Source organism: Colletotrichum fioriniae, assembly GCF_027942845.1.
Source record: "Colletotrichum fioriniae strain IMI 355084 chromosome Unknown scaffold_9, whole genome shotgun sequence".
Taxonomy (NCBI): Eukaryota; Fungi; Ascomycota; class Sordariomycetes; order Glomerellales; family Glomerellaceae; genus Colletotrichum; species Colletotrichum fioriniae.
The window spans coordinates 2,117,462-2,138,501 of NW_027076845.1; the positions used below are offsets into that span (position 1 = coordinate 2,117,462).

Consider the following 21,040-nt stretch of genomic DNA (forward strand, 5'->3'; position numbering starts at 1 on the left):
CACATTTGTGCATTCAGGATGAATTGACGCTGGGTGCTTATGTCGGCACATATGAACTTGGTGTCCTCCCTGTCATCCTGTAGCCGTTGATGCTGGTAGCATTTCTCCATATCCCCTCCACAATTATAGGCATCAAAGTCATCCAGCAAAATCGATAGGAAAGTCTGACAAGCTGACTTGGGCCGATCGACATGGCAATGCCGGATCATCGGGTGCCGCAGGGTCCGTTGCTGCCGGCCGACCTAGTGGGCCATGGACATTGGCCAATGACACAGGTTCCAATTGGTGGCTAAGACATGGTGGGGCGGGAGCTAAGACGCAGACGGCGCATGTGATTATGTCAGTGGCATTGGGCAGAGAATGGAAGAAATAGACAAGAACCTTGGAAAGAAAAATACGCCCGCTGACCACTACACCTAAAAAACAAGCATTGCTCGAATCGCGGCCTCAACCTAGGACGAGGGACACCTAGCGATTGTATCGGCCAGAGCGCCCCTGATGCAAGACAGTGCAACGGCGGAGAAGAAGATGAAGACGAAGAAGGATAAGAATATGTCCACGGCTTCTTCCAAGACCACGCGCCGCACACTGGCCTTGACAGAGCAAAAGCACAGCTGTCTGCGCAACAACCTCCCACTTTTAATGCCGTTATCCGTGCCTCTGACAGAATGGACGGTCCGGTATGGCAATTGGAAAGCAAATGTCGGTCGAGCGCGGAAGAAACAATAGTGAGATGAACACACAGCGATCTCCAGTCTAGCCGCATTCGATATCTGGCAGCCTGAGCCTGAGCCCCTTCCTGCTGGAGATCTCTATGATGTACTTCCGAGAAAGGATGCCCCTGGTTCTCGGGCGAGGGAGGCGCAGCTCTGTGCATATCAGACTTCTGGTCTTTAGCACCTACCGTCTGCGCAACTACTACGGTACACAGCGGGAAGAACATCAGCAAGCTTCCCTTTCATGCTCCATTCTTCAGGTTGTGCGGTTATGTGTGTTGGCTATTACCCACACCTCGGACTGAGGCGAGGGTGGTACCTTGCCTTTCCTTTCCTGACCCGAGTTTTCTGTTTCTGTCAAGGCAAGGCACGCACGCACGTCAAACGTAAGGTACATTCCTAGTCCTTGGGTACGAATAGGTAGGACGGGAACAAGTGGGCACACGTGGGTTATCCTTCGTATAGATACGCGGTCAGGTACACTACTTTTCTAAGCAGAAAGGTACGACTACCTTACGCACCCTACTAAGGTACTGCTGCTACCTTAGCTTCTCTTTCTTATATCACCTACGCGGTGCTTCCCTACCCCTGCTCCAATTATCTGGTTCGTCATTGTCAAATCTACGTCCTTCTCAGATCGGAGTGTTGTACTGAATCATCGTTTCTAAATCCCACCACCTCGTCACACACAACCTAAATCCACTACACCTCTGCAAGGCACATTTCTATCTTTTCCCTTTGACTGGATCACATAGCTCTCGACCCAGCTTTTCCCCAGATTCTTGAGGTCCTCTTTTACCTCGTCGTGTCGGTTTCGGCCTCTTGTTCAGGTCAATCTCCCGTCCTGACCTCGGTGCAGCACCAGCAGGTGTCCACTCTCACTCTTCCCAAAAAGGCCATTGAGCATGTGCCATTGAGCTAACACCCGGAACACCCGGCTGCAAATTGCGACTTTTATAATTCTTATACACCCCGCGATCCGACCACTCGATCTCTCAGCACGTTCGACGGGAAAGCTCACGATGGTAGCCATGTCTCAAAAAGAAGGCGTCAGTGAAAGAAGGAGGTCTCCGTCTCCGACTCTAGATAAGGTCCCGTCTGAAGATCCAGTTTATGGTGATGATGACCAGGATGGCGCCCAGTCCGTCATGCAACCCGCACTGAGTGTTGCTGCAACTCGACTCACTCTACCACAGACATCCAAAGCTGAGAAGGCTGCTGCATTGGAGAGAGAGAGGGAGAGAAAGTCGTCTGGACTCTTCCTGCCTGGTACCACGAGTAGTGACGAGTCCGCTAGCTCGCCAGAACTAACGCCCTTCCCCGACGAGATCCCTACCAATTTCGAGACCGAGTCGGACATTCCCATCTCGCCAGCGCCGCCTCGCAGACGGGAGTCTCAAAAGCTTCAAAAAGCTAGGCCAGCTCCAAAGGAAGACCTGCCATCACCATGGCAGTCGAGTCCCCGGAACATGATATTTGGTGGTGGGGACGGCGAGGCGCCCAAGAGCGCCCTCGAATCCGTATCTTTTGGTCAAACCAGACATAAACGCTCATCATCTACGGGAGCTGATGCGCTGAAGAAGTTTTCGAATGCATTCTCTTCGTTCCCGGCTCCTTCAGCAATCTTCAACTCTTTATCCTTCTTCACTGCGGCTGCAGAGAAGGCGGAACCGAGATCGACGACGACAACTGAACAGCGGAAATTTCCCCTGGCTCAGAATAGAAGGCCTTATAACAACACCGCTGCCATGTCTAGTGGTGCTAACGGTCTTCCTCGTGCGCAGACGATGGCCAATGAAGCATCCGGTAATCGTCCGTCCGTATCATCTGGGAGACCTTCTACTACAAGACCCCGTGTTTTGCGGCGAGTTACATCCGATGATTCGCTGCTATACCACTCGCTGTCTCGCACATCTTCTATCGGGGATGACGATGGCAGGTTTGATCATGTCAGAGAAATGGCCAATGTGAGGATGAAGGCGATCAAAGACAGTCTGCCCGAAAGACCGACGTTCAAAATGCCAAGCCTACCCAAACTTGGATCGTCACTCAAACTCAATGAAGACGCAACGGGCAAGGCCATCCCCGAAGCCCCGGCACCCAAAGCGGACAACGACGGACTGTCGACTCTAGACAGAGTGCTAGAGACCTTGACTGGAGATATAGTGATTCTCGGCGGGTACCGTGGTTCGATCCTACGATCAGCAGAGCCTCCGCACCACCAGCTATGGGCTCCAGTCAAAATTGGACTCAACATGAGGAAGGCGGACTTGGAAGTCGGCCTTGACCCCGAAGACGAAAAGTCAATGGAAGAGCGCATCATCCCATCAGGCATGCTCCAGAACATTGGTCCCATCGACATCTCCAGAAAGCTGTTCAAGAAAATTGCCGCTTGCGAAAACGTTCGGAAAGGAAAGTTACGTTTGCATGATTATGGCTACGACTGGAGACTGAGCCCTCATTTACTATCACGTAAAATGGTTGAGTTCTTGGAAAAGCTGCCATGCAACCAGGCGGATTCGAAAGAGCCCAGGGGCGCTCTTGTTTTGGCCCACAGCCTCGGTGGTCTCATCACCCGCCACGTTGTCAACCAGAGACCGGATCTGTTCTCCGGAGTGGTCTACGTCGGTACACCTCAGCGGTGCATTAACGTCCTAGGACCACTGAGAGACGGCGACGCAGTCCTCCTCAACGAGAAGATTCTGACTGCACAGGTCAACTTCTCACTCAGAACATCCTTCGTGTTTCTTCCCGACGACGGCTTCTGTTTCGTCAACAAAGACACGAAAGAGGAGTACAATATCGACTTTCACGATGTAAATGAATGGATCAAATATCGCCTCACGCCATGTATCGAGCCTCCGCTACCTCCTCTAGTACCAAAGGAAAAGTCGACAACGCTCAGCTCTCTGTTATCAGTCCGCAGTCGCAGCTCAAGCGAGAAGAAACAAAACCATGTCTTGCCGCCATCAGTAATCGATGCAGCCCGGAAGGTAGAGCACGTTCGCGAAGGAGGCATCAACCCACAGATAGATGGCAGTAAACCATCACCATTCACAAAGGGGGCGCCTGGTACGCCTACGCCCCCTAACCGCGCCAGAAACATCGCCTACCTCGAGCGTACCCTTTCCGAGATCAAGCGCTTCCGCCAAGAAACACAATTCGACCCAGTACTATCAGAGGCCAACGCGTACCCTCCTCTCGGCATCATCTACGGCAAGGAAGTCCCCACCGTGTACGCCGTCAAGGTCAGCAGCCGTGAGGCCATCTGCCACGCACAAGCCTACGACGACCTCATTTTCCGCGCCGGCGATGGCGTGGTTCTCGCACGCGAGGCGCAGCTGCCAGAGGGGTACGAGTTGGTACGTGGTGGGCGTGTCAGCACCGAGCGCGGACACTTGACCATGCTCGGTGACATGCCCGCCGTCGGTAAGGCGTTGGAGGCTGTGATTCGGGGCCGAAGGAAGGGCATCGGTATGGGAAAGGTCGCAAAGGAACATGTTACTAAGAAGGGGGGTGTCGCTAGAGCCTAGAAAGTTTTCGTCCGGCCCTTTCGAGTTTGTATCCGTACAGCGGATAAGGTTAAAAGCCGAAATTTATTGGTTACTTGAGCCTCACTTTACCACTTACATAACCCGGGGCCGAGTCTTTGTATAGCTTGTAGAATAGACCAGGGCACTACAAATCACAGACATATATATATATGATAAGACTTGTTTCCACAACTACTGCCAACATTGGTCAACATTGAACATGTCTTAATGGTTAGATATTGTGCAAGTTAAAATCGAAATCATCTTCTAGCACTTGCGTAGCACATGTCATCTGCACATTTATAATGTACGTGGGAAATGTCCGATGCAAGGTTATTCTTGGCAATGCAAGCTGCAATGCTCTCATAAGGGGGGGTTTTTTTTTTTAAAAAAAAAAAGGGGAAGAGGCAAGAGGCAAGAGGCACAATGACGAAGATCACACATGCATCTGCCGGCGCGGCGGCGGCGGCATGCAAAAGCAAAGTAAATCTAAATACGCTTACACATCCCGCAGGATTGCGCTTTCCTCCTCCCGTCGTGAGACATGCGAGATAAGAAAAAGAGGAACAGAGCAAAAACACGGGACGAATAGGTAAGTAAGGTACACACATGTCGTTCGGTATGAAGAAAGAAATCGCATGTGTTTCTTCCTGCGTGGCGCAACGATTTGAACACATTTTGCAAGTACCTATATATGCGATTGCGTAAACTCACAAGCCATGCTTCATTCAACCTAACCCCTTTTCCCGTCGTGATGAGCGGAAGCACCCGCATATATCGCAATCCCGCCCACAGCCATGTAATAACGCCATGATTCGCCAATTCTCTTAGCAAAGATTGAAACCCTTGTAATTAATACTCAAAATCATCATCCACCGCAGGGCCCTTGCTCTTGGTCACGCTCTCCTGCTTGCGGTACATCTCAGCCACCTGGCGACTGGACGTGGCCTCGTCAGCCTTCTTGTCGTCGCGCACTTTGATGAAGCGCGGGAAGCGCAGACTGATTCCCTTTTCACCGCCGGGGTCGACACCTTCTTTGCACCCGGCCTTGTAGCGCGGGCTGAGCGTCAAATCGGCCGTCTTGACCTCCCAGACGTAACGAGGCTCGAACCACACGTCGGGCTGATGTTGCCCGCCCGAGGAGTGTGCGTAAAACGGCTTTGGCCGGTCAATGACAATGTCCGAGAGCTGCTTGTGCAGTTCCTCGAGGACGGCTTCGGAGAATCCCGTGCCGATATTGCAGACGGTTTCATACGAATCAGACGACGGATTATAGCAGGCCAAGAGGAAGGCGCCGTAGACTGATGTACGCTTGCCTTTGCCGTAATATGCACCCAGTACTACGAGGTCAAGCGAGTCGCCGATGCCGCTTAAGTAATCCTTTTTGATCTAGAAATATGCAGTCAGCACGACAAATCATCAGCGCAGTGGACACCTCCAAGGGATCCAAGCGGCTTACCTTGAGCCAGTTTCGGCTCCTCTTGCTGGGCTCATACCCGCTCTCCGAGCCGTCCAACATCTTTACCATCAGACCTTCGCAGGACGCCTTGACACTCTCGTCGAGGAACACTTGGATCTGCTCCAACTCCTGTCCATCCATATGTGTAGCAAGGGCAAATTCGCCTTCTACTGGGGTAAAGGCATTCAGCAGGAGCTCGCGACGCTCCCTGAGCGACTTCTCAACAATGGCCTCGCCATTGAGATAGAGGAGGTCAAAAGCAAAAACGCAGACCTTGACCTTGACATCTTCGATTTTGACGTCCTTCTTCTTCCGCGTCATCAGCTGCTGGAAAGGAAGGACTTTCTTCTCGTCAACATCCCACGCAACTGTCTCACAGTCAAGGACGAAGCTCTTCGTATCCTCCTTGACCCAAGTATGCAGTTTGGCAAGGATATCGGGATACTTCTTGGAGAGATCTTCCGAGTTACGGGAAAAGATGGCAGCAACACCATTTGCCGCAGCTGTCGTAGCTCCTGGCAAAGATTGACTGATCTCCTCATCTGCGGACTTCGCAACGTAATGGATCTGCGCTCGTTCGCCATCGTACTTGTATTCACAGGTGAAGGTCTGGTCCTCGAAGCGGTCCAGAACTTCAGTGATAGCTTTCGTTGGTTTTGCCAACATCGGCTTCAGGGGTACGCCGGGCTTTAGCTTACAATGCTCGCGCAAGTTCATGATGCCGTGTTCTACCATGGCGGGGATGATGACATCGTAGCTTGGAAGTTCACTATAAATGATTAGTACAAGGAAATGGTAATTGTGAGACCGAGCCACAAACCTGTAGACTGTCTTAAGAACGGCCTCGGCCTGTTCCACGTCTGTCGTCTTTGGTACCTGACCTTTGGCGTCGGCCTCGTGGAAGACCACAGCTTGTGCCAAAGACACAAGAACAGACCTCTCTGCCAGTCCCAATCGAAGTTTACCCTCGAGGAATCGGACAAGATACTTGGCTTCGCTGGGTCCGCCTTTGTCCTTCGTGATATCTACCTTTCCAGAGGAATGAGAATCGGCTGCTGAGAGCAACTTCTTGATGGCGTCCACCTTACGGCCCTGGGCACCATTGCCAGAAACAGTGGCGATGCCCATGAGACCCTTGTGTACTCCTCGTATTGTCAAAGCTTTGGGCTTGAACATGGTTGGCTGAGTCGATCTACTCTTGACGGCAACAAGACCGAGATCTCCAATCTCCTTCTGGTCCTGCTTGATGACCGCGAGACTTCGTCCCGTAGATTCACCAATGGACTTCATGATGAGTGACTCACCAATGCCCAGCTCAATGCCGGCATAGTCAGGAGCTAGCTTGTTGATCATGAGCAGAACAGTAGGAAGAAGATCGTTGGGGGTCAGACGCAGAACCTGTCGGAGGAACAGAGAACAGTGTGCCATAATCTCGAGCCGCTTGGTCGTGAGCTCGATTAGGGAGAAGGTCGTACAGAGCGCAGCATAGGGAACTGGTTCGCCCGCCTTCCAGTCGGGATACGGGTCCTTTGTTTGAGTCTTCAGTTTCATCTGCACCTTTTCCAAGGCCTTCTTCTTCGCTGCCGTAGGCTTGGCCTCCTCTTCGTCGTCTTCAACTACGTCGTCTTCTGATGCGGACTCCGTTGCATCCTCCTTATCGTCCTCAACGACAGGCGTGGGAGACTTGGCCGCTTTCTTCGGTTGAGCAGTCTTGGATGCGTTTGCAGCCTTGGCAGACTTCTCTGTGCCGTTCTTTTTGGCCTGGGAGGTCTTTGGTGATTTTGGTTGGGACTTGCTAGGGGCTTCGTCCATCACTTCGTCCTCGTCCTCGTCCTCAATGACTTGTTTGCGGCCTCTTCGCGGTCTCTTTGTGGCAGGCTCATCGTCCTCATCCTCTTCGACAATCTCATTCTTGACCTTCGGGCTCGATGCTTGTACGGCGGGGCTCGGGCTTCTGGTACGTTTCCGTGGCTCTGTAATTGACTCGTTAGTCAATCGAAACAGGAGACGTCCAAGGAATGAAGCCACGTCATACTACTGGGAGATTTCTGTGTCTTAACGGCGTCTTTGTCTGCATCGTCCTCGTTTTTGATCTCCTTCTTAACCTCCTTCTTCGGGGCTGCCTTGGTGGCGAAGCTCAGCTTGCTCTGCTGTGGCTCAGGCTTGGATCCTTTCGCTCCGAAGAACTTTCTGTATAGCTCTGTCAGCAGACATTCTTGCAAACCACACGATAGCTGGAATTGGACAATTCGGTTGCATCTGCGGTAGTCCTAGCAGCATTGTCCTTTCACACACCCCAACGTTGTCTGAGATGGCTTGACGTACCCCAGCGTCGCCTGTTTTGGCGCCATGGTGATGTCTGGTCGAGTGTAGATAGTGAAGAGTCGAGAATTGGTATGAAACGCTGCCCGAAATGCGTTTCTTTGACCGATTGAGCTGCTCAGAAGGCGGGGAAGAGCAGACATGAAGGTGGTAGGAGGACCCTGGCGAACCTCGACGCGCTTGGAGCAGAAGAATCGCGTTAAGAGCTCCTGCCTGGTGACGCGAAAAGGACCCGTAGCTGCACGGGCCCACAGAAACTTTCCAGGCAGCGTGGGCAGGCAGCGACCTGGACCACTGCTGCGCCGCTTCGGGCAAGTTTTCTGAGCCACCCCGATTGGGCTTAACGCACTGGAAGAAGACTGCCCGTTGTCGGTCTATCGTAAGTGCGCCATGCCGAGAGACGCTTTTCAATTTTCATCAGGCATGAGCAAGGTTAGGTAGCATGCATGCATGCCATTTCACAGTGCGCCAAATGTCACAAAAGAGGAACTAAGATTGTGTCGAACCAGGAGGATATCTGCAGACCCTGGCCATGTTCAGATTGTGACCACTTCACCCTCTCTAGCTAGTAGGTATTGTACAATAGGACAGAAAGGTTAGGAAACAATTATTCATCACGCGCAGGAATTTAGTTGAAGTAGTAAGTCTCATCAGGGGTGCGGCCACGGATGAACTGGGGCTCGGTACCAGGGACGTAGATGTCCTCGTAGAGAATCTTGGGGGTGGTGTCGGGGACGGCCATGGCCTCAGCAGCGGCAACCTCCTCGTTGACGAAGCTGCGGGCCTCCTTGTCAATGGTCTTGAGCTCGTCTTCAGTGACAACCTCCCAGTCCATGATCTTCTGCTTGAGACCGGCGATGGGGTCGTTGGTGGAACGCATGCGCTGGATCTCCTCACGGGTACGGTAGGTGGTACCAGGGTCGGACATGGAGTGACCACCGTACCGGTAGGTAACGTACTCGAGGACGAGGGGTCCGTTCTCAGCAACAGTGTAGTCCTTTCCGTACTTGACGGCGGCCTTAACGGCGAGGACGTCCATGCCGTTGACCTTGAGACCAGGAATGTACTGCCCGCGCTTGTAGTAATCTGTGAGAGCTGAGGAACGAGCAGCAGCGGTACCCATACCGTACTTGTTGTCTGAGGGAGCTCGTTAGCATGACCGACGCGATAACCTTTTCGTAGCGCTCAGAACTCACTCTCGCAGCCGAACAGGGCGGGCAAGTTCCAGAGCTTGGCCATGTTGAAAGCCTCGAAGACCTGGCCCTGGTTGCTGGCACCGTCACCGTACAGGATAACAGAGGCGTTCTTGCGACCAGTGTACTGGTGAGCGAAAGCCAGACCAGCACCGACGGGCACCTGTGCACCGACAATACCGTTGCCACCGTAGAAGCCCTTGGTGAACATGTGCATGGAACCTCCCTTGCCGTACGCAATACCCTCGCGGCGGCCCAACAGCTCACCAATGATGGAACGAACGGTACCTCCACGCATGTAGGCGAAGCCGTGGCAACGGTAAGCAGTGATCAAGTCATCCTCACGGGTAAGAGCGTGCTCAATGCCGACAGCAACAGCCTCCTGACCGGTGGACAAATGGCAGAAACCACGAATCTTCTTCTCCTTGTACAAGCGATCGGCGGCCATCTCGAGTTGTCTGCGCAGACGGTGAGTAACAAAGCTAAAACAAATACATTTCGTGCAGAGAGACAGATTTGTCCGTACCTGACAACAACCATATCCTTGTACATCTGCTTCAGTTCCTTCTTCGTGACATCGAGGGTGTACGGCGGGGGGTCGAGCTGGTAGGTCTCGAAGCTCTCATCGCTCAGGGTGATCTGGAAAGGCTCATCGTCGGACTAGAATGGCGTAATGGGTTAGCAGGATGCAATTGAGCATGCCTCCATGTCCAGGGCCGTTTTGTTGTCGCAGCATGTCCGACGAATGTGGCGACGGGAAAAGAGCGCAAACTGACCTGGGGAACTCCCTTCTCCAAAGTTGCGGATGCGGCGTTGGTGGTGACGGACCGGGATGCAGCAGCAAAAGTGGCCGGGGCGCGAGTGCGCAGAGGCACTGCTCTGTTTAACCTGATCGCGCGGGAGAACATCGTGGGGGTGGTGATGATGGAGCCTCCGGACGATGAGGATGAGAAGGGTTCGGGGGAAGGAGGGTGATAACAAATTATTTGTTCGCTGGAGCTCCGAAAAATCGCGGCGTTGGTTGGGAAGGGAGCTGCTGCTTGTTGAAAACTACTAGTCCGTATGAGGCTAGCTTACTTTCACGTGACCCTGCCTCAACGGGATTTGCGAGGTGTGAACTTCGAGCGCGCTGTGACTTTGGCGGGCCCGGCTTCCAACGGTCGGTCATATTCTCGCACGGTTCCCACCGAGTTCGCATTCAGTGGACAGCGAGAGCGGCCTTCGGAGATAGCAGGGAAACAGAGCCCAGCACTGGGTCCAATCGCCGCGAAAACCCAAACCCCTACCTTACTCTATCCGTAATAAGTTACCTTGATAAGAGCTGATTAGAACAAAATATGGCATCCGATCGGAGGTACCGTAGTCCCCGGGAATGCCATTGAACTTGAATGATTGATGCCACAGGTCATCAAATTCAACGAGGCCATTTCCCCCTCCTTTTCATATGCCATGTATGTCTCGTGATTGCAAAGAACAATTTCAAAGACTACAATGGAAACTACTTGGTACTTTGTCCATGTAGGCACAAGGAAAAAGTACGTCAGATTAGGTATCTTACTCATCACAGATCCAACCGGAACTCCGAGCCTTGAGCCTCAAGCCTCAAGTCCATCGCACTTGTTCTGAAGTGGTATATAACTCTACAGTACGCTACCTCGGGGTATATTAAAGGTCTGGCTTGGCTAACCGCATGCTCAAACTTGCTTGAGCTCGCATCCTGAAGTCTTAATCCTTCGATTGTTGCCAATTATACCACTGAAATTGAATCCCCAATGCTGTCAAACCCATGCTGGCCATCCTTTGAAATGCCCATGATGCTTCCTGACCAACTCCAAAAAAGACGACGCCTTTGTCTCGCGAGCCACCCCAATCTAGGCTGGGGAGCTTGTGAAAGATGGCCGTTTCATGACGTGTGTGACCTCGTCAATCACTAAATAAACCGCAACGCCTCATTAATGCCTTGGTAACGCAAGTGTTCAGTGCACCTGCGGCCGAACCCGTATCGCCTTTCAGACCCATTTAACTCGCCAAGCGGGAGGTTTCAATGTGTGGCCGACCACGTCTAGTCGTCATGGAAGAAAGTCTTGTTGCCGCCCTGAAGCGGGGCTGTAGAAGGACCCGCGTCTCTCATGTCAATATCTTGACTTCCGGCAGCTTCTCGACTGGACCCAGCGACAGTGGGCTGGGTTTGTCTGTAATCGAGCTGCATGGCGCTCAAGGGTCGGTTAGGCGCCTCTTGAAGGACTCGCTGTTGAAGAGAGAGTGGACGATCGTAGAGAACATCCTCCGGAGGAGAGAAAGACCATACCTTAGGAGTCTTGGTTAGCAACGAGAACAACCCAATTTTCTGAAAGAATGATGGCTTACCTCCATGACGGTACGGTTTTGTCGCAAAGCGAGAGCGACACACTTCTCGTCCTCGAAAGCCACCCTCCAAACAGCCTCTCCTTGAGCAATAAGCTCTCTGACCAAGTGACCTGTTTTCAGATCCCAGATCTTAACCCGGCCGTCACTTCCACCACTGACGACCCTCGTATCATCGAACTGCAGGCTGGTCACGCTGTTATCGTGAGCAGCAAGTCGATGAATGGGGCACATCTTCTCCAGTGACCAAACTCGCACCGAGCCATCTGAGCCGCCTGTAACAAGGGTGTCTCCACGCATCTGCAACTGTCCCACGAGGGAGGTGTGACCCTGCAAAATAGCTAGGCATTCACTGCAATTGATTAGCATGCCAAAACAGAACAAAGACTTGTGACATAGTGCTCTTACGCTGTTCTGGGGTCCCAGATGCGGACGTTGGTGTCGAGACTGCCAGTGACAACTCTCTTGCCGTCAAAGGCAATGGCGTAGATCTGACTGAAGTGACCCTGAAGCGTCTGAATGCACCTGCCCTCGGAGATACTCCAGACCTTCGCCATGGTGTCATAGCTGCCTGATACGACAATGTCTCCCTTGATCTCGAGGCATCGAACACTGGCGCCGTGGCCAACAAGAACGTTTCTGCATAAACCGGTGCGAATATCCCATACTCGAAGCGTCGTATCGCGCGAGCCCGAAATCGCCGTGTTTGCATCAGACATCTTCAAACACCGAACCGTTGATGTATGTCCACGTAGAGTGTGAAGGCAAGCACTGGCAAAGTTAGCATATCTACGCTGCTGTACCGTTTGAAATCAACGTACCCTGTAGCCAAGTTCCATACTCGCACGTCACGATCGCACCCACCGCTGACGAGGATATCGTCCCAAGGAACCATCGCCCAAACACCCATGACATGGCCCTGCAAAGTGCGTTGCTGATTGCCTTTGGTATCAAAGACGTGGATCTTGGCATTATCAAGGGCCACGATAATGTACTTGGGCGTCAAGTGCAAGCTCGTAACTACACCACCCTCCTGAGTGATATTCCTTGTGGTGCTAGTGCCGCCAGATCTCCAGGCGGCTTCGACGAGATATCGCTGCTTGAAGTGCGATTTATAAGACCTCATCTTGGGTCTTGAATTGCCGGATCCATCAAGACTACGGGAACCAGAGGCGTGAGCCGTCATAGGCAGCGCACCTGGGAAACTGCTGCTGGCGTAGTCGTCTCCCCATAGAGGCTGGGCACCAGGTCGAGATCCACTGCCCATCGATGAAGCGACTTCCGACAGGCGTCTGCCGTAGTCGTGCTTGACACAAAGGTTCTTCCACGTCATGTCATCACTCAGCAAGTCTCTCCATCTCCGGGACACTTGCGAGGCACGAGCCAAGACCTTGGGGTCATCTATGAAGGAAAGAATCTTGAGTAGATCAAGTCAGCCAAGCGAACCGATTTGGGAATTTGAGACTTTCTTACGCGTAAACACAGCTCATCAGGAAGGCTCGTGAATGGATCCTTCTTGAGAAGGGGGCTGACGAACTGGTGAACGAAGCTCAGCTGTTGACTTGTGCACATGTTCAGAAGATCGGCCAGGAGGCGAGTGCGGTGAGGACCACCAGAGTTCTTGAAGTGATGACGCACTTTGGCGAGAAAGAAGTCTTCGTCATCGGCGGCATCGCTCCAGTCGAGTTGATGATGTGAGGGGCCTGGCGAGGCAGCTGGTGTGGGCGGGGGAGGTGGCGAGCCCGTCAACTGCTGGTCGAAGTCTGCGGCAGGAGTAGTCATGCTGGGTGTAGGCGGCCCTCTAATATGTCCCGGCCGTTGAGGCATCTTCTCGAGTCTTGTGCTGCTGGAACTGGATCCGGTATTGAGCGTCATGTCGTCGCTGAGCATGCTCCCTCTTCTCTCGGAGAAACTTAGTGGTCTATTGTTGTAGCCAGCCATGATGACTTGTGATATGAAGCAATCGTACTTAGAATTATCGTCGACTGAGTATTCGTGGGCGAATAAGAGTTCGCTGGCAGGAGTTCCCGTAATGCGGTCGTCGAACGTAGGTGGATTCGGAGGCCGTTTCGTAGTACGCAGAGTCGTTACCGAGTGTTCATTTATAATCGAAAATCAAGGATGGACTCTCGATAATGTCCAAGTTGGCGCAACTAACTCAAGTGAAAAAGAAGAGAAGAAAAAGTGCTGGTCAGTGTGAAGTCGACGCGATGTCTGCCGAATCTGTCGAGGCGAGGGCTGTACGATGGCACGAGGGGGGTGATGGCAAATCGTTTGCACGTTGGAAATCAATGCGCAAGTCTCACGGGATCGAGCGACTCGGATGACGGCAATGACTCGGTTCGGCGACGATATTGAATTATGCGTGCGAATGCGTTAGGGTAAGGCGGCGAGATGTCTCCCATGGGGGAGTAGCGGCGTCGGGTGGGAAAAGTTGAGGTTGGTTGATTCCTGGATCGGAAGTCGACTTGGAGCGATGAGAGGTTCTGTTTGGCAGTGCCGCAGCGGTAGTGAATAGCGTACGTGCTGTATGTGTATGGGGCCAGCGGGAGACGGGAAGCTTAACAATCGGAGGTGTCAAGCGGAAAGCGTGGGTCGTCTTGGGCCTTGTAGTGGAATGCTCCAGGGCGATTCAATAGAAAGTGGATTATTCGGTGGTATCGGAGGATTTCGCTTGATTGACGCCCAAATGCCTTTTGCACCTCCCTGCAATGTAATGTGTCTCGCCTTTTTTTTTTTTGTGGTTGTCGTTGTAGGGAGCGATGGTAAAGATGGGTAGGAGGGGGGAAGAAAGAGAGGAGAAGGGATGGGATTGGATTGGATTGGAGAGGAGAAATCCAGCTGCAGAGTGTTTGTAGGCCGGGATTGGGGATCTTGGGGAAGAGGGAGTGAAGGAGGAGAGAGGGACGAGATAGGCCCAGGCACTTTGAGGTAAGACAAACTGACTCTGAGCACGTCTATGTACTCGGTACGCCTCTGCAAAAGAGAGAGAGAGAGAGAGAGAGAGAGAGAGTGTGTGTGTGTGTCCGGGTGGGTGTGTGTGGGAGGGATGGGTGTGTGTTCCGGACAGGGAAGAGAAGAGGAAGCAAATGGATGAAAGAAGCTGGGACTTGGGGACCGTGACGAGCAAGACCAAGAACTGGAAGGCAAAGGTGGTGAAATCGGAAGGAGAGATCGAGAGAGAGAGAGAGAGAGACAGAGAGAGAGTCAAGGCTCAAGACGCAGAGCCAAGTTGAAAAGGCACGGTACCTATTCCGTACCTGGCTTTGGGCAGGTAATAAACCAAGCTGGAAGCAATGTGACGGTAACGCACCTCAGAGGCGAAGGTGAAGGCGAAGGCGAAGGCGGAGGCGGTGGGTGGCCCTGGTTTTCGGGGGAGGAAAGGAGGGAGGATGCAAAGAGGACGGGACAGGGAAGGGCAAGGGGCACGACGGGACCGCGCTAGGAGGATGTGCGCCGAAGAAGGCCTGGGCTCGAGACGATGTGGGTAAAAAAGGTAGGTACGCAGGTACGAGGTACAGCGCCTTCCCCGGTTGTAGAGAGCATTTTGGGAGGGAAGAAGCAGACCTGACCGCGGGACAAGTGCAAGTGCAAGTGCCAGTGCCACCCAGGTCACTGTGCATTCGTCTTTCTTTGTCTTCTTTCACCACTTGGGTCCAACATGGTAAACCCAAAGTTACAGCCTACTCTGTATACGGTCCTGAGTGACGGGTTACTACCATCTAGGTTGATTTGGTAGGTGGCACATTATGGACCCGACATGCCAACCGCGAGAGAGCGAGAGAAACACGCGCACACACTATGGACGGAAGAGGGAGAGAAGAAGGGGCCGCGAAGAATGGATGGAAGGCGCATTGAAGTTGACTGATCTTGGCGCAGCCTATCCTCAGAGTACCTTACTACGTACACAGAACCTTACAGAGTCCCTCGCCTCGCTACGTACTCTACCTTACTTTACACCGGACCAGGGTACAAAGAGCTCTCATCGTTTCGTACAAGACAGGTAACTCCAACAACACTTCTTCGACCCGACATGGAGGTAATCAAGCAAGCCTCTAGACGAGAAGGGAGGGAAACGTCGTCTCATGTTGAATCATATACACAAAGACAATGCCTACTCATTCTCACACCGCCTCCTGCCTTGCACCAACACAACCACCGTCAATATGGATTTCTTTCTCTTCAGACACCAACACAGGCTCAGGCTCAGGCTCAGGCTCAGGCTCATGATTCCCAAACAAAACAGATTTTTATTCTGGGTCTTTCTCTAGCGTTGTTTCGTTCCGTCTTGTCCTTCTCTCAACTGACACCAACCCTCCTTCACAGCTCTGACACTTGACACTGGAGAGCCGGCCTGGTAATCTACCCAAAGCGCACATCGTCTAAGGCACACCACCCCGGCACACCTTGTCCATGTACTACTAGTAAGCTACGGACACACACACACCACACTTTGAACCACCGGCGAACCACTGCCAGCTACTCCGTGTACACATGTACACACACGCACACTCGCTTCCCCCCCGAGGAATATCAGCATCGGCCGCTCGTCTTGAATGGCATATCAACATTTGGGGCATTCCCGTCATCACTCTTCTTACCTCCGGCTTTGGAATGATAGCCTCCAACGGGCTATGAAACTGCTCTACAAACGAGGAGAAGACGACGGTGTGGGCAGTCTCGGCAACTAACAACTTTCTCTCGTAAGTCTTGGCGGTTGGCTTGCCGATTCTGTCAGCCCGTTATCGCCACGGAAGAGTTCGACTGCGATCGTAACGAAGCCAACAATTGCATACTCCAACGCTGGTCGCGATCGGGCATTTAAACGCTGTCACTACTTCCCCGACTTCCAAATACCATTATTGCCCGTACATACCTACGCATGACCGACGTTCGGGTCTATTGTCTTTTATGGGCTAACCAAGACCAGCTGACAGAGAGAGTCAAGAGCACGTCTCACATTCTTTGGAGTCGCCGCAAACAATAAACCACATCTCTCTGCCCTCCGGGGTGGCCTGCAGGGTCCGAGTTAGTGGCGCTTACGAAGTACATGCCACCAACTAGTGCCCACCTCGTCTGCACTTGAGAGGCACCGTAGTGGGTATTTGTGACGTCGATCGGTTAACTTATGCCAAAGTTGCGACTCTGCTCTTTCAAGTTCCCACACCTCACTCAACCTGCGATGGGGACAGCGCAATGGCGCAATGGGCAGTCTGGCGTGTAAGCTGAAAAAGGACTTTGTTGCGTCTTTCCCCGGTCTCGGGGGGCAGCCACAGCCGCCCTCCCATCTATGAACTCTGAGAGTCGGCACTATTGTCTGGGATGTTGTCTTCCAAGGTCTCGCAGGAACAGCCAATTTCGCATATTCAACGTTCTTTGCAACTATCGACCCATAATCCCGCCCAGGTTCCACCGCAGCCATGCGCATGCGACGGCGCTCTGGCCTCTAGATAACTGCTTTTTCGATTGGAAAAGAGACGACTTCTGGCCCTCTCTCTGATCATTGGTGAACCCAATGACACAACAGCACTACGAATATGGACACAACAACTCGTTCACGTTCGCGGACGGGGACTAGGCAGGTCGTTACGACAGCGCACGGGACATGGTTGACTTGCCAGCAAGAGAACCCGCTAAACTACCTACGATGCTCTTTGGTATTTCTTCTTGCTCTGTCAATCTGTCGGTTGAACCTAACAGGTTGCGCTTTAGAGAATTGTATCACCAGCGGCAGCCAGCACCATGTTTTCCACAGTACAACCGATGTCTCTTCAATTGAACAAGAAAAGAAAAAACGTGCTTGTGCCCGAGTCGAGCGCTAAGTCTAGGCAAGTAGGTACCTGTCGCTGCCGAATTGAACACGCCTCCCTACCTGTAAGGGAGCGGCCCTATTGATGGTCCCACGTTCCTCAAGCCTATCTCTTGACCCTGCTAGTATGGTTGCGACACATTGGAAGACTAGGACCTTTTACCTCCATGTGTTCCATGGGCACGAAAAGAACATCTGCATCTGAACTGTCCACCGAATGCGACTGAGAAAAGTTGCAAAAACAAAAAGAGTTGGCCAATTATGGCCGGCAACTGCGCAGGCGGCAGCAACAGTCTCTGGAGGGCCATCCATTTGCGACGCTGGCGGCTCAGATGCTTCAGATTTACTTTGACGTTACAGCGAAGGGGTGTAGTTATCCTCTTGCGCTCGGGCCCGCTGGGGGTTCACTCTCTCGAAACTCAAGTCCTCCTTGCTTCTCAAACATTGGATTGTTCAATAATGAGAGGACAGGTAATGTCAGCTTACTCATGGGATGATCTGGGTCTGAAGAAACGACAACAAACCAGCAGATGCGCAGTGATCCGAATACAGCGTTCAGCCTTGCAGATCTTTCCTCAAAGTTGACGCTGCGGACATCTCTCTCTCCCTTTGAACGTCGACCTCTGAGTTGAGGCCTTGACCGTCCTACTACAGAGGAACCTTGAACTGTACGAATACCATTTGCTTCTTCCCGTCGCTGAAGATCTTCCGCGCCCTGGCTTCGGACAAGGACAAGCGAATGCGATGCCAAGGACCGTCAATCCCTCTTGAGCCAACCTGGTGGCCAGGAGGCGGCGCCATGAGCGCCTCGCTGGAGCCAAGGTCGTCGTACGAACTTGAAACACCCCGACCAGAAACCTAGCTCAACTACGGACGCTCGGTCGACAAGGGCTTCCCTGTCGCCCGTCGAGCCGGCCCCTCCCATCCTTGCGCCAGTAATACCTACCCAGCAATAGCATACCTAGCACGCATAGGCCGCGCTCCTCGGCCCCGATCAATGGACCACCGGGTCAGTTGGAAAGGTTCAAATTGGTTCCGAGCCACTCGACTCGGAATTGCAGCTTCTGGAACGCGTCGAAGCGAAATTTTGAGACTACTATGCGTTCTATGGAGATTCGAAAGCGCTTCCGGTCGATCTAAAAGTACAGATTCCTAGAATACATCGTCTGGACTTATTCCCTCCAGATTCAGAGACGAACTCACAAGTTATGGAAGTCTACACAGTCATCATCATCATGTATCAGAAGGACCCGGCTCTCTCTCTCTCTCTCTCTCGATGCCACGATTTACTCGTACAAGAAGTCCCAACATTATGCCTTTTTCTTTCTTTCTTGAGATACAAGAGACCTTTGTCAATCGCGCAGGCAATCGTTTAGTGGTGATGTCCAAACTGGGTAAGAAGCGGCAGGAGCATGCCAGCAACTGTCGCAAAAGTATCACGCATCTGCGGCCGCTGCTGGCCCCTTTGTGCGCCATTTCCGTCAGAATAGCCGTTCATGCCGCCATGTTCGTGCTTAGGAGAACTGCTGTCTTCCTGCATGGCATGCATCGCAACAAACCTGGCAGATCGTCAGTAGCTGTTCACGCTCCAACCATGGGCTGTCGTCCAAACTTACAGAAACGTTCCTGCGGAGAAGAGTAAAAGCATACCCGTCCACCACTGACCAGATTCGCCCTCAAAATTTCCACCGCCCAAGATTCGGATGATGGCCCAGGTACTAAGAGCCCCGAAAGGGGCGGCGAGGCTGAAGACGATGAGGTGTCCTCGCGCCGTTCGTTTGGACAACCCCTGCTTCAGAAGCACCGATGTCAGGCCAAACGCTGCTGGTGCCTTGTGAACCATGATGGCGACGAATATTATAAGCCCCAACTTGGTATTCGACGTGGACGTGGACGCGCCCATTGCGATGCCGTCCGCTGCGGCGTGGATCACCAGACCGATGGTGGTGGCTAGGCTGCGGGATTGCTTTGGTGGAGGCGCGAGAGGGCCGAGGAAGCCTTCTGTCTCCTCGTCGCCGGCGCTCGATGAACCGCCGAGGTTATCCAAGCTGACATGACGCATCTGTGGCTCTGATCCACCGCCGCCTGCTGCGTGGCGGGGCAGCCTGTCGATGAGGTACATGAGGACGAAACCGAGGATCATGGACAGGCCGATGTAGAAGGTCGGTACCTCGTTCTCGTGCTTCGGCTCGTCGCGATGAGGTTCGGGGCCGGGGACGGCTGCCGGGGGTTGCTCGTGGCCATGTTCGTCCTGCTCCTCCCGACTGTGCAGCTTTGCAGTGTATTCCACATTACGGCCAATGGTATGAAGCTCTTCCTCAACAGTCCGCGCAGATTTGGCAGTATCTGCCAATTGGGGTATTTCTCCGTCTGTCGCCCATCGGATAGCCAGCCTCCCTTGCTTTCCAGCTGTACCCGCCAAGCTCCTCTTGCTGTGCGAGTGCCCGCCGGTGGTCGTAACGGCTTCGATGCCTTCGGGTATGATGACAATCATGGATGTCCCGACCAAGATACCGACGCCAACACTTGATATCAATCGGAGTTGCGACTGTGTGAGGGTTATCGCGAGTGGTAGTGAGCCGGCGAAGAAGGACCTGGGAAATCGCGGGATACGTCGTCAGTTTTATGGAGGGTTCGGAAGGCTGGGGGGCAAGCATCGCCGTGTGCAACCTACGCCAAGGCCATGACCGTCTATCGCGAAGATGATTTGTTAGCTTTCCATCGTGCATAGCCTTCGAAAGTGTACCGCCTTGCTGGGAGCTGAAGCTACCCGACGACAAGGCAGGTAAGTTTGGTGTAAGAGAATAGTTGTACGTACGCTCAGCAAGAGCAGCAACAGGAGTCCTCCCATACTCGGGTAGAGAGCGTCGATCCGACTGCGATTCGGCGTGTGCGTAAATTGGAGAGGGTGGTTGAGAAGGGGGAGAGCAGCAAGAGAGAATGGAAGAGGGTTGGTCGAGGCTTTGTTGGATCACGCCAGCATGTTTGAAGTTCTTTAATCGTCGACGGCAGTTCGCTCTGGCGTGGGTGGCTGAGATGTGAAATCGGCAGATGGTTAAAAAGATTGAGCTGCTCGAACTTCTGCCCTCGACGCTTTTTTCCCTTTTTTTCTCTCTCTTTAGGTTCAATTTGAGCTAGAGGAGTGCGCAGGGAGAATTATCGTCGAGGTTGGGGGAGCTGAGCTGGCTCCCAATGGAAGGCGCACCTACCGGGACAGCGGGCGCAAGATCATTGGTCGCTAGACAATTTCCATTGGCATTTCCAAGGTTCCTTGCTCGCTTTCTGTGACCCCCCTTGATGCCCTTGAACCTCCCCTCTAGGCTCTGGGCCCCCCCCTTCTGGGCCTTGTCACCCCATGTCGTAATCCAGTGGGTCTTTCCCGTTGCTGCTTCCTGCTTTGCTGCTTGCTCCTTCTGCGGCTGCTGCGAGGATAGACTAGAGCTAAGGCATTTTAGGTACTAGCGCCCCCTCGAGCCGATTGATCCAAGAGGGCTCGGCAGCACCTGGACTGTCGTGAGCCACTCAATCCGACTGCAGCGGGGCTCAATTAACTTACAGGCGCGTCTTGTCGCGACACTGCCTTAGACTGCGCGTTTCCCCCAAGACTGATTTCGTCGCAAAAAAAAGAAGCTCTCGATCGTCCT

The 21,040-nt window shown here is 53.0% G+C and overlaps 5 protein-coding genes across 5 annotated transcripts; 1 reads left to right on the plus strand and 4 right to left on the minus strand.

Moving 5' to 3' along the window:
* Positions 1-2,648: 2,648 nt before the first annotated feature.
* On the plus strand, positions 2,649-4,249 carry N0V96_008001 (uncharacterized protein; the record flags this gene model as incomplete). The annotated part of the gene is made up of 2 exons (XM_065758185.1): positions 2,649-2,655; positions 2,781-4,249. The coding sequence occupies 2 exons, from the start codon at positions 2,649-2,651 to the stop codon at positions 4,247-4,249; spliced, it is 1,476 nt and encodes a 491-aa protein (XP_065613327.1).
* Positions 4,250-5,101: 852 nt separating this feature from the next.
* On the minus strand, positions 5,102-8,059 carry cdc17 (ATP-dependent DNA ligase Cdc17; the record flags this gene model as incomplete). The annotated part of the gene is made up of 5 exons (XM_065758186.1): positions 5,102-5,638; positions 5,709-6,477; positions 6,529-7,681; positions 7,747-7,898; positions 8,034-8,059. The coding sequence occupies 5 exons, from the start codon at positions 8,057-8,059 to the stop codon at positions 5,102-5,104; spliced, it is 2,637 nt and encodes an 878-aa protein (XP_065613328.1).
* A 599-nt stretch (positions 8,060-8,658) lies between these two features.
* Positions 8,659-10,131, minus strand: PDA1 (alpha subunit of pyruvate dehydrogenase; the record flags this gene model as incomplete). Its single annotated transcript, XM_053194391.1, has 4 exons — positions 8,659-9,167; positions 9,227-9,681; positions 9,750-9,883; positions 10,000-10,131. The coding sequence occupies 4 exons, from the start codon at positions 10,129-10,131 to the stop codon at positions 8,659-8,661; spliced, it is 1,230 nt and encodes a 409-aa protein (XP_053048241.1).
* A 1,154-nt stretch (positions 10,132-11,285) lies between these two features.
* N0V96_008004 (uncharacterized protein) lies at positions 11,286-12,226 on the minus strand (the record flags this gene model as incomplete). The annotated part of the gene is made up of 3 exons (XM_065758187.1): positions 11,286-11,507; positions 11,591-11,939; positions 11,996-12,226. Coding segments are annotated over 3 exons (802 nt in total), but the record flags the coding sequence as incomplete, so codon positions are not given.
* Positions 12,227-19,008: 6,782 nt separating this feature from the next.
* On the minus strand, positions 19,009-20,247 carry N0V96_008005 (uncharacterized protein; the record flags this gene model as incomplete). Its single annotated transcript, XM_053194393.2, has 2 exons — positions 19,009-19,944; positions 20,215-20,247. The coding sequence occupies 2 exons, from the start codon at positions 20,245-20,247 to the stop codon at positions 19,009-19,011; spliced, it is 969 nt and encodes a 322-aa protein (XP_053048243.2).
* Positions 20,248-21,040: the final 793 nt, after the last annotated feature.